A 17139-nucleotide genomic window follows, 5' to 3' on the forward strand; every position below is an offset into this window, starting at 1 on the left:
GCATTTCCCCCAGAAAAGTTGAAGCCCCCCAGTATCCCCTTAGGTGGGCGCTATCTTGGTGGCAGTTGGAAGAAGGTGATCTCTACCAAGGATTGCTTTTCCTCCTGTTAACGTTGATAATATTGGGCTGGTTCATATATTTTAAACCCAAGCAAAATTACTGTTTCTTTCTTTGCCGATGAGTACTATTACTGCTGTGTCTAAGGGCCTGATTCATGAAATTTTTAGCACGCTGCAAAGTGACAAAAATGTTTAGCACGCTGCAAAGTGACTTTGCACTGCCAACAAACACCCTGATTCACAGAGTGGCGCAAAGTGTATTTTTGCAGTGCAAATCAATTTGCACTGCAAAAGTACTCTTTGCACCGTGCTGAATGGGCCTAATTCACAGCGCAAAGAGTACTTTTGCACTGCAAAGATATAGTTTGCACTGCAATTCAAAGTCACTTTGCACCATTGCAAAGTAACGTTGGACATGAATCAGGCCCTAAATGTCTTTGTGTGCGTACATTACGTGCTGACGTTGAGGAATATGATCGTGGGATCTCCCGCCCTGGCTCCCACCACAATGGACACTGGGTGGAAAGACATTTCACTCGTGAGACAGAGAGAGGGAGTATGTGTGTGTCTGTGTGTGTATTCCTCACTGTATTAAAATCCAAACGAACACACTTCCCCTACACTGTCACACGTTCCCATCTTCATTGCAGTCAAAATGTTGGTTAAAACCGTCTCTATGGACAATTTCTTTGTTTCCATTTTACAAAGTAATCCCAGCCCCAGATGAAACCAAAGACACATACTCATCGCCCTAAACCCGTGGCTATGCCCAGTTTTCTGGTTTAAAGGAGATAGGTTCATCCGTGCAGGGGGAGGGGTGATCTCCCTGGAAGTACTTGCCAGCTGTTGCAGCTGAATGCGATTTTCCCGCCTACTGTATGAAAAAAATCTATACATAGTCCTCAGAAACGAGCCCAGAAGGAAATCCTCTGTATGTGTGTCAAGCCCTGAATAATGGACCCCTGCTGAGGTCGTCTGGGAACTGCAGGCAGGACCGAGGGAGAGGAGTTTCTAAACGGATGGTGAACGTGACCCCGTAGCTCAGTATCTGGGATAATATGTTACGTCACAGGCAGTACGCAGGGATTAAGTCATTACTAGGCCTTATTACACTGTAGAGCAGGCTCGTCCGAGAGGGGAAGGGGGGTGGGGGCAGGGAGAGGGCCGTCGACAAATTCTGGGACGAGGGAACAAGAGGTATATCAACGGGAAGCGGAAATAAGAGGTGAAAGCATGGAGATGGAAGGGCAGAGGGGGGGAACAAATACCCTTCGGGCAGAGTGCAGGGAGGGGAGAGGGGGTATATAGAAAAGAGGGAAGAGATAAAGGGGAATAAGAGAGAGAAAGAGGAGAAGAGATAGAGGGACGCCCAAAAGATAAACATGGGGTGAGAGAAAAAGGAAAAGGATTGGACGGGAAGAGAACATGCTTGCTAAAGGGGCAAGAGAGAAAGAGGGGAGGTTAAGTGCAAGGTGGCGGTGAAAGAGAGCAGGTGAGGCGGGCGGTGAAGAATGTCGGAAAGCGCCTAGAAGGTATATGGTTAACTGTGTGTGAACTGTGCATGAGTCGCTCCATCCTTTCAAATGAAAGAGGAGCAGAATACAAAGGAACATCGAGAAAGGACGCAGAAAGAGAGAGAGAGAGAGAAAGGGATAGAGAGAGAGGGGGAAGGGGGGGAGGGATAAAAGGGGGTTTGAGAGAAAGCACCAGAGGGATAGGAGAGAGACGCAAAACGCGGACAGGGGCGAAGAGAGAAAGGAAGCGTATTGCTGCTATTTAGTAATTATGTGGCGCTGTATGAGTCTCTCGTTCGTCCAAAGGAAAGAGAGGGACAGAGATGAAGGGGGGAGCGAGAGCGAGAGGCAGGAGAAGCTAGAAGCGCGTGGTGAAGCGTAAAAGAGAGAGCGCGCGCGCCCCGGGCGGATTGCAGAGCATTATACGCAGTCACTTGCTCGCAGCTCGGCGTCTGAGGGACATAGCTGCGCCGCGCACAGCGTACTCAGCCCGCCCTGCGCCTGCGAGAGTCCTGCGCCTGCTGCTAGCACTGCAAGATGGGTGAGTACCCCAGCACTGCAGCACCCATGACAAGGCAATAACTTTATCCCAACTCCACCCCCGCCTCCCGCCCTGGACTCTTCGAATGACGGCCGGCAGCAGATCTCTCGAATGCCACTGCATCACCACGAAGCACCTGCCGTGTGCAGTCGCGCGCGAGGCTCTGTCTTCCAGCGTATCTATAAATATACATTATTATTACGTTTCTGGAAGATATGTGATGAAGTGGGGCGCGAGGTAAAGCTTTCGTGCGAAAGATACAGCAGAGGCGAGAGCTTGAGAGAAGAGGGGGAGAAAAGGGGAGAAGAATAGAATGGATAGGGTAGCAGAAAAGAGGTACAGCATTTAATGTACTTGTGCACATGTTAAATTGAGTATCTTCACACCGGATGTTTTTGTGTCACATTTTCTTCCCAGAAACTTAATTTGCCTTTGCTTTTAAAGGCAATGCCTAAAACTTAATGGTTTGGTTGTTTATGATATGAATATGTAAGCAGTGCCCGCCCGGGATAATGGCACTTTCTTTAACCAGAACATTTGTAAGGAGTTGCATTCACGCCCCTCTTCATCGTCCCAGTACGGTACTTTGCCATATTCTCCTCCACCCCCAGAAACCATTTCAATCTTTTCTTTATTTCATCCACTCCTCGGAAATATATTTACCACCAACATTCCAGCATCCTCTATTGCTTTAATGTCCTGCCTCTCAGACAGGGACCAAGATTTTGCATTCTCTGTGTGTGGAAAACCCCTTAAATCTCAGCTTAAAGGGCATCAGGACCGTGTTCCCCCTCTTGGGAAATTCCCTGGGGGGCTTTCTGGGCAAGGCATCCTGGGGAAGGGAGCAGGAGAAGGCCGTCAAGCAAACCACGAGGAGTTTGGTTGCAGCTCCAAAAAAGGGTTCTCCTGGAACAGTGTCCGCCCTCCCTGTATTCCGGGACAGGTAATTGTTGACTGTGCGGAAGACAATGCGCTGAGGTACATTGGAACCAAAAAAACACTACAAAGGCTGCCCAATCCTCACATTAACAAAATCCTAGAGCAGCATCGGGACAGGACTTCGAAAAGGTGGTGCTCTCTTCCACCTCAACTTCTTCATCATCTTTAAGCTCCTCAAAACCCACATCATGCTCAAGTGAGTCACCAGATCTCAAGAAAAAAAGAGCTCAGCAGAGAAGCAGTGTCAGAGTTCTTAGTAGATTTTTAGATTTAGATTTATTTAAAAAGATGTTCTGCTGATTAAACCTTTCATGACAGAAAAAGTGCAATTAAATATAAGTAAACAATAGAGTAACACGACTGGGGTTCTAAAAACAGCATTTTGTTTAAACAAAATGGCTGCTATTACAAATATAAATACACTATTCTGCAAACTCTTCTAAAATGTTTACTTGATTAAAATAGAGATAAAAACAAAGGCTACATGTGTACTAAATGTCAATAACTGCAGTCTAATACGGACCATTAGTAGGGGAGAGGCAGTCATTCACGAAAACGAAAACATCCCTCACAGCATCCTACTTGCTGCCACTAACTCCCAGGGTGAGGGGGGATAGCTCAGGGGCAAATCAGCACAACACAGGTTCGAATCCCAATACTGCGCTTAGAAACCAATCTCTGGTATTGTGTTACAAATGAACAATTATAGAAAAACGAGAATAATTCTAATTCGTGGTGTCTCTCTCATATGATGCTAGTAACAGTTATTTTTGAACTGTTTCACGTTTCCAGGAAGGCAGTCACCGCTGTGATCAAAATCCCCCAGAAGAAACAACATTGCTGCGCTTCCGTCGTTCAAAACGCCATCTCACTCTCATAGTGGGAGAGCACTCTTTTGGAGTGTAGAAAATCATCACCTGAGCAGCGCAGCAAAATAAACTGCGCCCGAGTATCTTCCTCTGCTTTACATATTATGCAACTTGAATCGGGTGAACAAATCCATCTCTTCCTATTGCTACCTATGGCCAAGTTATCTGCTCTCACCAATGCAAAGAGTCGTCGCTCGTTTGATTTCAATAAGCTGCCCAAATATGGTTGGTGTAAACGATCTGCCATATAGATATCTCTAGCCTTGCTTGCTTATTCTTGCCAATTTTCTTGCCCTAAGACCACTGTTTCAAGCAAATTTTATTTTACATTTTAAGAGCAGCGAACTATCGAAAGGTGTGGTTTGAAAATGTAGCTTTAAAATCCGATCAATTCCCAATTTGCTTAATTCATCATTCAGTTGATTTCTTTAGCTCGTTGCATCCTGTTGGGCAAAATCTTCTTTTCATGCTAGATCAACCAAGTTTGTTTTTGTTGTCAGTGTTCTATTGACTGCATATCTTGCTGTGCTATCACCCTTCTCCTTTGGGAATGGAAACCCACACGCGCTTGTAGGGATGAGGCTTGGAAGCCCTGTGGCAAATACAGGAGCTGCATCCTGAATTTTTCCTCGCTGATTCCTATGGTCGTGATGTTTCTATCCAGCCCCCATATTTCCACCATATGCCGCAGTGCTACCATATTTTGCTTGGAAGATCTTCTCCCCTTGCGGCCCTTAGTAATTGGTGTGTTTCTCCAGAAACCTCATCAGAGCTCTGGTGACTACCACTGGTTCCCTCAGCATTGAGGTAATGTGTGGTTTACAAGAGAGGTTGCCTGAGATTTCTACACAAAGGAATTCACCTGATCAATTGGTTCTCCCTCCAAATTAAACTAATATTTGTCTTTTCTTTCCCTTTTGTTTGTTCAGTGATAATGACCTTTGATTTTGCTTTGTTAAGAGCTCAATAGTTTGATTTATATTACTTTGATATTGCTTTTAATGGGACTTTCAAAGCTTTGGGAGTCATGGCGATAAGAACAGAATCGTCTGGATGCACAGTCAGTACTTCAGAGGCCATGTTGTTTATATATAAACAAAAAACACTTTGGCCAGTGAGCATCCTTGTTTCACTTCCCTTGCGATGATGATTGGGCTGGCAAGTTTTCCACTGCTACCGAAACCAACCAGCGTAGTTGCCTTTGAGTAAAGTTCATAACAGAAATGGCAGGAGCATTGGGGTTAAATACAATGGATTCTACTGACTGATAGAGTTGCTGTCGGATTCAGCATGTGATGGTCCGAGAACAACTCTAATGACAATGGGGCTGTCGTTCTCCGTTAGAAGACACATACATTTTAGTTACTGCCACTCGCAAGGGAACTAAAATTTGGCTACTTTGAGGATGCTTTTTGAGGGAGCCCATTTTTTGGAGATGGCCGAGAAGACAAAGTACACAAAGTTTTTAAAAATGATAACAAGCATGTAGATACACTTAGGAAAAAGACAAAATGACATGTTCAGAAGCTACAGAAAGTCTTACAAGATCTCAGACCCACAGAAAGAATTTCATCAAACCACTGGCATAAAGTGCAGACAGGTCGCAAACCAACCAGCATCACCACAGAAGCAGACCTTGATGGCTACAGAAGCCCAGTGGGGGCAAGGCTAACAGATTGTGTGAAAGAGTGGGAAGTGATCAGAAGCGATGAATTGGTGTTCAGGATCTTGAGTTGTGCATAGAATAGAGTTTCTTCCCCCTCATCACCCTCCTAAGGGGTCCATCATTACTCCATTGCTCAAAGGAAGGTCAAGAGTTAAGCCATTCACATAGGGATAAAAGCATTGTTGAGAAATGAGATGAATGTGTAAAGGACAAAGCAACAGGAAGGTAGAGAATGCTTATCCATCCTGCTACTTGTAGCCAAACATCAGGAAAGTGCAGCTTGGTTCAGGGCTTCAAGCTCTTGAAACGACTGCCAGATGAGCAGTGCCTAATACATGCATAAGACACTCGAATCTGGAAGGACATGAATCATGCACATCTTGTATCAGAATTCTGAAAACAGGTACTCATTTGGGAGAGTGTATTTGGTTAGTTTGGCAAGAAAGAAATGTGGTGGAGTGGTGCAGCATGCGTCTTGGTGTGTAGTCTTCTCACAGGCCCCATCTTATAAAGTTGGTATTTCTCAAATCTAAGTACTGGGACAAGGAGGAGGGATGTGTACGTGAAGCTTAGATTACTTATCGGTAACCTCACTCACTACTCCAACTCATCCTCATCGAAGTACCTACAATATGCCTCTCCCTCCCCATGAGGATAGAGGGGCTGAGACTATGCTTAGGAATATTAACGAGCGCATGCTGGGATGTTGGAGGTATATCTACCTTAGAGGGGTGGGAAAAAATGGGTTCCTAGGGCTGGAGGTGAACACCTCAAAGTTAAGTACTCCGACAAGAGCGAGTAGGGATAGGGCTAAAGATTACCGGTAAGTAATCCAAGCATTTCCAAAAAGGCTTACATAACTGACCAAGATCCACACTGACCATTGCTGATATTTTCTACGCAACGTAATGTCAGACTAACGGCGCCGGGTGAAATTATGGTGCACATTATGTCACACCATGGAATATACTGAACCCTACGTGGATGGCAGAGAATACCGGGCCACATGATTACAAAAAAAATTCTAAATCCTCAAAAAAGAAATATTGATAGGAAATAAAGAAAATATAGCTGCAAGTCACTTCCAAATACAAGATCATTTTTTAAAAAGTTCTAGGATTTGTGAGGCACTGTGCAGCTAAGGATGGGCAATACATAGGTATTGGCATCGCCTGAAGGCACAATACAGAAATAGAAATTATAAGGAGTGGCATCAATCCTTGATACTCGAATGCATCATGAGGATTTACATTACAATAATATAATAATAAGAGACACATTACTTGATGTGCATATCAAATACCACTATTATTACAAGGTGATTTGGCACAGTATAAAATCATATTTACATAACATAAATGGAGCAACACTTACGGTCTGTTAAACTATAATTATGGCTTTATCAAAACTTACATAATATGAACTCAGTACTGTTATGGACGCACAAACCTGGCAGATAAAGGGCCCTAACAAAATTCTTTTCCCAAGGGAACACACTTCAGATAAGTAGAAAAGCTGGAATTTGAATCCAGCCTTCAATTTAGGTCCTTCACTAATTATTTTTTGTTCTGCTCTTGTTGGTAAAAATGGTTCTAGGTGTTTTGATGTGACTTTCATTTGAAAGTCTTCATCTTGGTTGATCACTTTTTCGTCAACCTGAAGTTGCCCTCTTTATTTTTTTATGGGGGTTCCCCATATCCCACTTCCCTACTGCCCACCACACCCACCTCCACATTCCCCTGCCCCCACATACACAGTCGTACGTCTCATGTAAAGGAAAGAGGACCCTTGGAGTGCGGGATCCGCAAGGCTTTCCTTTCAGCCATTCTACAAATGTATATGTAAGATGCATTTGTTGGAATCGACCGAAGGTGGTGAACCAAACTGCAGCCTTTCAAATTAAAGCCTTTTAAAGACACACAACTTAAGAAAAGATGCATATTTAGTTTGTCAAATGGGGGAACTGTGTGGGGGCTTTTTGATCCGAAAGCCTGCATCAGTTGTTACAGCCCAAACAATAGCACTAATGCAGAGAGACTAGTAGCCATTCTCAACCGACCTAGAGCTACCCTTTCAAACCCATAGAGATGTGTTAAGGCATTAGCATGGCGATAATGGCAGGTATACGAGAGTGGTGTTAGCGCAACAGCATCCTCCTAATCAGGGTTCTGGTGGGGAGAGGCTGCTGCAAACCCCAGGAATGTGACGCCCTGGACAGTCACACAGATGGCACATATCTTCCACTGGCCCTGAAATGTTAGGTCTGCTCAAGAAGCATAGTACAGGGAAATGCTAAGCTGCACAACAACCTCTGTTCCTGTGTTTCAGCTTAATCTTATCATTAAATGAGTAATTGATTCAATATTTCATTTTTTTCCTGTTGAAATTTGATGATTTACACTTAGACATGTGCCACACTCAGACAGTTATAAATGATAGCATGTGCCACACTCAGACAGTTATAAACGATAGCATGTGCCACACTCACAGATATTTGTGAATGATAGCATGTGTCACACCTAGATAGAACTGTGAATGATAGCATGTACCTCACTTAGATGGAACCATGATTGTCAGAACATGCTACACCTAGATGTAATTGTGAACATTAGCCTGCATCGCATTTATATAGGATTGTGAATGATAGCATGCACCACACTTAGATGGAATTGTCAACATTAGCCTTTGTCACAACTAGATAGTATTCTGAATGAATAAATGTCAGCCTGTGCCACACTTAGCTGGAATCACGATTGTTAGCACATGCCACATCTAGATTGAATTATGAACATTAGCCTGACTCACATCTGGATGGGATCGTGAATGTCGCTAGGGGCAACTTGGATAGAATTATGGTTGGTGGCAGGTCCCACACTTAGATGGGATCCTATACTGAGGCCTAAGTCGCATCCAGATGAGCAATGAATGTCGGCGGGTGCCACACTTAGATGGAGTTGTGAACGATGGCAGGTGCCACACTTAGATGAAATTATGATTGATAGCATGTGCCAAACCTGGATGGAACATTGAACATCAGATGGAGTCGCATCTAGATAGTTTTATGAATGTCAGCAAGTACCACACTCAGATGGAATCATGAAGGATACCATGTGTCTCACTTGGATGAAATCGTGAACATTGGCTTGACCCACATCTAGACAGGATTATGAATGGTAGGAAGTCCCACACCTAGATGAAACTGTGAATGTCAGCATGTGCCACACTTAGAAATGTGAATGCTAACATGTGCCCTGCCTTGACGAAATCATAGACATTAGCCCACGTCCCGTATAGATAAAACTGAATGTTAGCATGCGTCACACTCAGATGGAATGGAATCGTAAACACCAACTAGCCGCACATATAGACTAGTTCCAAAGGTGGGCAGGGGCCGAATTTAGACAGTTGTGAATATTGGCAGGCATCATTTATGGAAGAGATTGTGAATATAGGCTGGTGCCAGAGATAGATAGACAAGCAGTGATGTTTGCGCGCCACCCCTAGATAGAACTTGGCAATTCAGCACATCGCTTATAGACAGCGATGCCAATAACCAATCCACTAATAATCTCACCTCTCTACCTACACCCTTCAAGCTCTAACCAAACACAACCACAACCCTATACCACAACAAACCGCACAAACCTCATTATACCGCAACAACAAAACAAATAACACATAGACTCGCACAACAGCACATGACGTCTACCGACCGAAAAACACCCCAAGCCCAGCCAACAGAGTTAACCGGGGTGATGCTGCCAATGGCACATCACTGCTCCCTTTCACTTTTCCCGCTTACTCCCACTAACTCACCCCCATCACTTTTTCAGAGCCACCAGAGTGCCAGGGGACCATAACGGTGGTGATAGTGTGCGGTACAAATATCCTTTAACATTAACATTGACATTTTAATCCCTCTCACGTTTTGTACCTAATCGTCTAAAGCATATTTACATTACATGGCCACTAGAGGGAGCACAGTGCAAATTTGGAAAGGAGATGTAAACCTCCTGTGAAGTGAAGGTAGGGTGACCAGATTTTAAAAACCACAAATGGCCCAATTTTTGTAAAGTCAACACAATAGGCATAGAAAAGGGGCAACAAAGGCTAACAGTTGAAGCATATACAGGCATTGACCGGAATTACCAAATCTGTAGACAGACTAGAATGAACAATATAGAAGAGTTTATTTTCAATCCCAGCTAGATTTAGACTACCCTTTAAATCTAGGTGTGATATATGAGTGATGTTACAATCCTTTCAAGAGAAATGTGCATAGTTTACCTTTTTCTGGAAAAGTGTAATGTCTTTTTATGTTGAGTACTTGGAAGATACATTATTTGATAGTGCCCCAAGTGGAACAACATTTGGGTGCAGACACATTTTCTACCACTCCTATGCCCTCCTCTCTTTTTAAATCCCCCATCTTTTTAATGATCTTCTGTGACCTCATCACTCACTTACGTAGGTTCCTCCCTTCCGTGCCTTTCCATCACTTCTCCATGCTCTTTCATATGTTCCTTTTTCTTTATTTTTTGTACCTTCAAATAGTGTGGCAGCAAGAAGAGCAGTAAGAGATGCTCACCTTCACACTGACCCTCCTTCACAAAATACTTTCCCTTCGGCTCTCACCCAACCTGCACTGGATTCACCTTTTAAAAAGCGAAGATATTCTCAAATAAGGATCTAGATTGAAAAAATATTCTAAAAAGTGGGCCATTTCATTAGTTTACAGAACTTTAATGGGAGAAGTGGACATGGTGTGAAAAACTGGGACTGTCCACCCAAAATTCAAAAAGTGTGCCCTGCCAGGAAATATTCTATCCTCAGAAATAGATTCATGCAACTTTTTTAATAGAATGTGATGGCGGCAGAGACCCTTAATGACACTCTACTCTATGTTGCCCCTGTGTGTCCAGGGCAAACTGACTCCAAAACTGTTCTGCGGTCAGAAATCACAGTTCATTGTTTTTTACATCCTGTAAATTACAGGTATTTTATTTTACAAAGATATTGAATCGCTTTGAATCTTTTAACACATAAACAAACATATATACATGAGGTATTTATATACAGAATATAATTCATACATCCAAAAGAACATAAAACATATACATGTGAGCATGGTTGGTTCAAATCATAAAGAAAGAACTAGAGGCATATAATATGTCAAGGGAAGCACCCTTGATTCTTGGGTTACAAAATGTGTGACCAGGGGATCAGGTTACCCAAGGTGAGGGTTTGTTTGCGGAACTTGCACACGTAAGTGAATTTGTTTCTTCACTGCTTCATTCATACGAGGCAGAGACCAGCTATGTGACACTGCTCATGAATAAGACTATGACATGGAAGGATTGGGAACTTTGAAGAGTTGACGTGCCTTCAAGCCACAAGGCCATTGGAGAGACTAACAGTCAGTGGGTGTCAACAAAGTCGGGCTGTGACACTTAATAGACCTGGGCACCAAAACACAAGCGTATTACACTTGGAAATCACAATTTCTGATTTCTTTCAACAAACAGTTTGAGTAGTTTCTTGTGGAGCCTTTTGGGGAGATGTGTATCACATGATATCTCTTTGAAGTGCACTGAACCAATACAATTGTTCAAACTACTATCTTACCATCTGCACAACCAGCACACAAATACATCAAACAGGCCCGCATGAACTCACTCACATTATCCCACAACACCAGCAGACACTGAACTTTGGTGGGTCTTGTGCTTTGGGCATTGTCAGTCCAAGCCAGTCCTACAGACGTCCAAGCCTGAGTGACAAAGGGAAACCTCAGGGTGTTGCTTCTGCATCAACAAACTCAAACCCACCCCAAAATGCCACAGTTCTAGGTGTGGTAGGTGTCAGGCACCCATAAAAATGAATAGTAGAGTTATTTTAAAAAATACACCTAGTTTTGCCAGTTTTAAAAATACAGAAACACTGTTTACAAAATTGTAGTAAATTATTGAAACAGAGAACATGGAACAAAGTGCAACTCTATTATTTATTTGCCTCTTTATAACATGATAAACCAACTCACCATTTCTGCACATGCCTATGCTTCCTTATTCTTAACCAGTCACCAGCATTGATAATTACTTGCTTGGTATGATAATTCTTGCTGTTTTGTGTTATGGACTTTTCTAAGGACTTCATTTTGTTTACCTCTATTTCATCAAAATTAGTGTCAATTGGTTTAGCTAGTCACAAATATCCAGGTACTTTGTTTCTCCCTTTTATTGCCATGTATGGGTAACCTATTTAAGATGGTGTTGTTTTTGTTCTGTATACCAATAATAACCCTTTCAAAATATCCTACCAAGGTAAAAGACTGACTACAGCATAGTGAATCTCCTCTATGATTGGTCTATGCCATTCCCTTCTGGGTGTATACGCGTGTGCGATTGTGTTTTAAGCAACTCTCATTAAAACATCTCCACATATCATGTGAACTTAATTGTACACCATTTAGGCTATTAATTTACTACACTGGCCTCTGCGTCAAATATTTCTCTAAATTATAACATTCCTAGTAGCAACTTTTGTATATATTCATGTATTTATTGTGGTCTGGTTATCAGCTAACCCTTACACAAATATAAAATCAATAACTAATACACCCGTTAAAACAACTTAAGTAAGATTAAAGAGACATTTTAGGGGGGTTTTAAAAAAATCTATTTGCCTGTCAGGTTTACTTCCTGGGACCTGTGTCTATTAAGCATGTATGTGCTAAGGTGTCCAATGGCTGGAAATATTACCTGAACTTGTTACTTTGCGAGATTAAAAGAGCTTAGTTTATGAATTTTAGGATGGATTTGCTTATTTTAGGAGATACAGTGGCAAACTGGAACAAAGACATGTCCGCTTTCTGTATATATTACAAATAAAATGTCGAATCCCTGATTCATCTTTTGTTCTACTGCCCATTGCATAAACATATAAAGAAAACATATTTGATAACTTCTGTTGGCTACAACTATATTTACAGGTCTTGGTATGCTGTTTTGTTTTTTAAAGTTCTGACCTGCCCTGACGTTATTGTGGCTTTTGCAAACTATTTAGACGTTGCATGGTACAAACGGGATATTTTGATGGCAATATCTTATTATCCACTTATGTTTTATAGATGTTATTCATTTTTATATAATGTATTGTCATGTTGCTGTTTTATTGAAGATATTAGTTTATTCTAATGAAAATATTTGTGATGTTGATGTTTTTCTTTTATCGAAGAATTTATCAGAAAAAAGCTAAACAGATTTGAAAATACTATAATAAGCCATTCAAATCTGTTAAAATATATATAATATTAATTTAAAACTAAATAATTTCCATTCTAAGTATTCAATTGATTACATAGAGCTGTTCACCTAGCAGTTCATGAATCTTAATAATGCATCAAAACACAGCTTTGATCAGTAATACTTGTGTACCCCTGCATAATTATGTTCCAAAACGGCTCTGAAGAAATAAAGTGTGCACCAAACCTCTTACAACTTTCCAGTCCTCTTAAAAAATCTCTTTTGTCAGTACAGTGTCAAGTGCTTGATGTTCTCAGTCAGTACCACCAGTCCACACAGATGGCAACTACATGATTCCTTAGCCATACTCCATCTTGTGCCCAAGAATTTCAGTGTAAATAGATTTTAAAAAAATCTCATAAAAAGAGAACTATATTTATTAGAAGCGAATTTACATAAGTATGTTGGTAAACCACCCCTTTGTTCAGAAACTTCACATATCCTGCAAGGCTGCACATTTTGCCAAATAGGTTAAAGTAATGGACCAGTCGTGTTCCCATAATATTTTCTTGTGAAGCATCCTGTTGTTAAAAATGGTCTTGTCATTGTCCAATTCCAATATAACAGCTTCACACTTTTGCATGAACAAAACCACACAATGCACACTTCTGTCTAGCAACATCTGTAATGTATATGCATACAAGGTTTTAGTGGATGTAGTTTTCATTTTGAAGTACAAAAGCAGCCTCTTTCACCAAATGTGCACCTTCATAGAGATAAGACCTAGCGTATACTGTATCACTGCGATCAGCACAGATTCCTGCAGTTGTAAGGTGGTTTTCCAGATCAAGCCCCCCAAAATGGCCATTCAATTCTATTTCTTTTAATTTCACAGGTCTCTAATCTATAGATGATACAGTCTACTGCTTACATTTCATAATAATTAATTATGGGTAATAATGAGGGGGACCATTGGTGGATATTAACCTTAACAACACACCCAATGTTTTTTCACACAAATAGTGTTAGGTCGCTAGTTACTTTTCTTTGCTTGTTTTAAGTTAACCTGCATGTAAAACTTGCCCTCCAACATTGTAACTATTCCATAGTGAGTTGTCTCACCCTAGATTGCGCTGATGGACCGCTTATCTAGGGTTAGGGGATAGAAAGAGAAACTTGCCCTATACCTATCTGGGCTTCATTAGTATACATTTTTGTTCATCTCTAAAAAGCACACACTGTGTGCATCCAGCCTCCCACGTGAAGTACCTTTATTTATTCTTCTTCCCTGTTGCAGCTACTAAAAACAAAAATAAAAATTAAAACAATTACTTAAGAATACCATTAATGTCTCGTGGTTGTTTTTAAGCAATGCATCTCTCTTATGCAGTTGTCGCGCTGCTTACTGCTAACACCCTAATTATCAAGAGGTTTAAAAGGCCTACTGGTTTCAGTGGTGTAAAAAAAACGAACCTATTTCTTCAGGGCCACAGCACCACTTACAATGCTGTTCTCACACAAAATGGAGAGTTTCTTTGCCGTGCGTCACGCCACACCTGTATGGTGAAAAACGGGGTGGGGGTGGAAGGGGAGGACGGGAGGGGAACAAGAAAAACACAAAGAGAATTCAGTTTTTTTGTATTCTATATGTATGTTGTGCGCAATGTTATTCATGTTATCCCTTGTACCATATGAGCCCCCTGGATCTTACCCTACTTGGGTGCACTCCTGAATAAAGAAGAATCAAACGAGTTTTAAAAATGTGTCTTCAGTTTCTTTCTTTTTTTGTTGTAATCAAAACGGGCGTTGCAATTTCAAAGCATCCCGCGTGGACCTGCAAGTGTACACAGAATAACTCGTACAGTTTCAAAATGCAGGGCTGCTTATTGTAAGCTTAACGTGCATGGCTGGTCATAGCAGTGACTATACTTGGAGGGCTGACATCTGTCAGATCCTCCTGTCTGGCTTCCCAATCCTCTCTTGTTTTAGAGGCTTAGCACAAGGAGCTCACCTTCCTGTCGTCTCATAGTTGGTTAGTTTGTGTGGACCCTATGCACGAACAGTTGCTCATGACTGCCGTTTCTTTACATGGGTTTGTTTGTATATTCTGTAAGGCGCAATAATGAGTATCACCCATACCATTGATAAATCGTATTTATTTGTGCTAAGATAGGAGCAATCTTCAGTCTTAGCAATGGTTTAAAAGGTAAATCTACATTCCTACTGCATAATGGAAACCCGAGTATGTACGTTTTGTCACCCTCTCCAATTTGTGCCAGAAAGCACCCACATAAAACCTTTGATTACTTTTTCATATGACATTTATATTTTATTAGTTTACAGGATTAATAAGTAAATAATTGTCTTTCTCATACGTCTCTACGATGTTAAAGCTATTCTGTAGTATGATCGGGGTACAGTCAAACAGAATAATGTCAGTTTAAGCAAACCCACTTTATTTACATATTACACTTCTATATATTTCATTTTTTAATCTAACAAAAACCATCATATGTGTTCCTCTTTCACGTAGAGTTTGGAATCAATACATGTCCAACACAACCTATTTCCATGGATTTAATTTGTACAGAATACAGTAGTGGATTATTATATGTAATGTTTATCACTTACTACACACCCATATCCATCACTACACACTCTATGTCCTTATCCAATGATGGTCACCAGTAAACTCTCTGTTTTATGCAATGTCTGGTCCCTAACTGTGCTTCATTGGTTAAAAGCATTACTTCCAACTACATCCCCTGGATTTATTTTTCTTATATCTTTATATCTTCTTGTGAGAATGTAATCATACGTCTTTCTTGACATATCAATATTGCGTTCAATCTACTGATACATTTTCCTCTGTTACCTTTCTTGAGTTATCTAACATAAACTGGGTAAGCCCCTGCTTTCAATGGTGGCTTGGGTAACATAACCATATGACACAAAATAACCCACTATTGAACTTTTATGAATTTCCCGCTCAGTAGAATTAATTGCGCATGGTCAGGTATCATACGTCTATCCTGTTCTACATGTCTGGTATGACAACCCTAAAACAAGCACACAAAATAACAAAAAATAATAAATAAACAGTTCAAACAATTGTTAAAGAATTACAAAATGTAGCTTGGTTTTATTAACACATTCTAATCATCACACACTTAAATCAACAACAACAATTAAGAAAATAACATAATGCCAAGGGACAGTACTTTGGAGAAAGAAACCCTGAAAGGGGAACGGGAGACTAGAAGACCCAAGAGTTGTGGTTAGCCTTAATCTTCATAAAATCTCGCTTGGTACAAGATTAGTGCCTGAATTAATAAGAAACAAAGGATTAAAGGAGGAAGAATCGAAATATATTTCTTAAATAAAAGTGGAGAAGATATATTTAACTCCTTGTTCGTCAATGATTCTCAATTGTGAGTTACTTGTTCACTTTCTTTCTGATCACATCCCTCCCATCACTCAGGATGTGTTAAAATATAAAAAAAAGGTTTTGAATTGATAAAGTTCTCTTTATATAAAGGGTCTGCCAACATGTGGATGGTGTGCGTGTTGCCACTAGATGTTCTATGGGGCCCTGGCTGTTGAGCAGGATCCCCAGATACAGCACGTTTCGACAGTCCAATGTAGAAATCAGTCCACCTTCCTCAGGGTGTGTTCAAAGACCCTGTGAATATATATGTGTATAGGTATATATATATATATATATATATATATATATATATATATATATATATATATATATATATATTCAATGAAAAAACTTTGTTAAAGGGACGTTATGGTTAAGTTGCACTAATAAAAACCTATCAAATGTAATGAAAAAACTTTGTTAAGGGGACATCATGGTTAAGTTGCACTAATAAAAACCTATGAAATGCAATGAAAAACCTTTGTTAAAGGGATGTTATGTTTACAAGTAAAACCGAAAAACCCTTGAAAATCGCCAGTTATGGTAAGCTAAGCAACCATAATTCACGCCACCACTGTGCACTGCTAAGACTAACACCCAGGACATCAAAGATGACATCACAAATGTCATTGATGACATCACTGATTACACTACTGCTGTAATCAAGGAGCATGAGAAACACTGCCCCCTACCTTAGAAATAACACATGCACAACATTTTCCCCTGTCCACCTACCCCTTCATATTAGTGTTTGGTGCCTCTCCCCTCATTTCCTACCTACATTTCGTTCTTCGTTGTCCGGCCAAAAAACGAATACATCCAAAAACAACAAAAGAAATGTTGCTTTAGGAACTACCTTTCACAGTTAAAAAATAGAAC

The 17139-nt window shown here is 40.9% G+C and overlaps 1 protein-coding gene across 1 annotated transcript in view; it reads left to right on the plus strand.

Annotated features, from left to right (window-relative positions):
• The first annotated feature begins 1934 nt into the window (after positions 1 to 1934).
• Positions 1935 to 17139, plus strand: part of LOC138472584 (rap1 GTPase-GDP dissociation stimulator 1-like) — a 674436-nt gene continuing 659231 nt past the window's right edge. Inside the window, exon 1 of the mRNA XM_069610828.1 lies at positions 1935 to 2115. Coding sequence (XP_069466929.1) covers positions 2112 to 2115 — 4 coding nt within the window. The 5' untranslated portion in view covers positions 1935 to 2111. The remainder of the gene's footprint in view (positions 2116 to 17139) is intronic.

This window comes from Ambystoma mexicanum, chromosome 8, assembly GCF_040938575.1.
Source record: "Ambystoma mexicanum isolate Mex_15411 chromosome 8, UKY_AmexF1_1, whole genome shotgun sequence".
NCBI classification, from domain to species: domain Eukaryota; kingdom Metazoa; phylum Chordata; class Amphibia; order Caudata; family Ambystomatidae; genus Ambystoma; species Ambystoma mexicanum.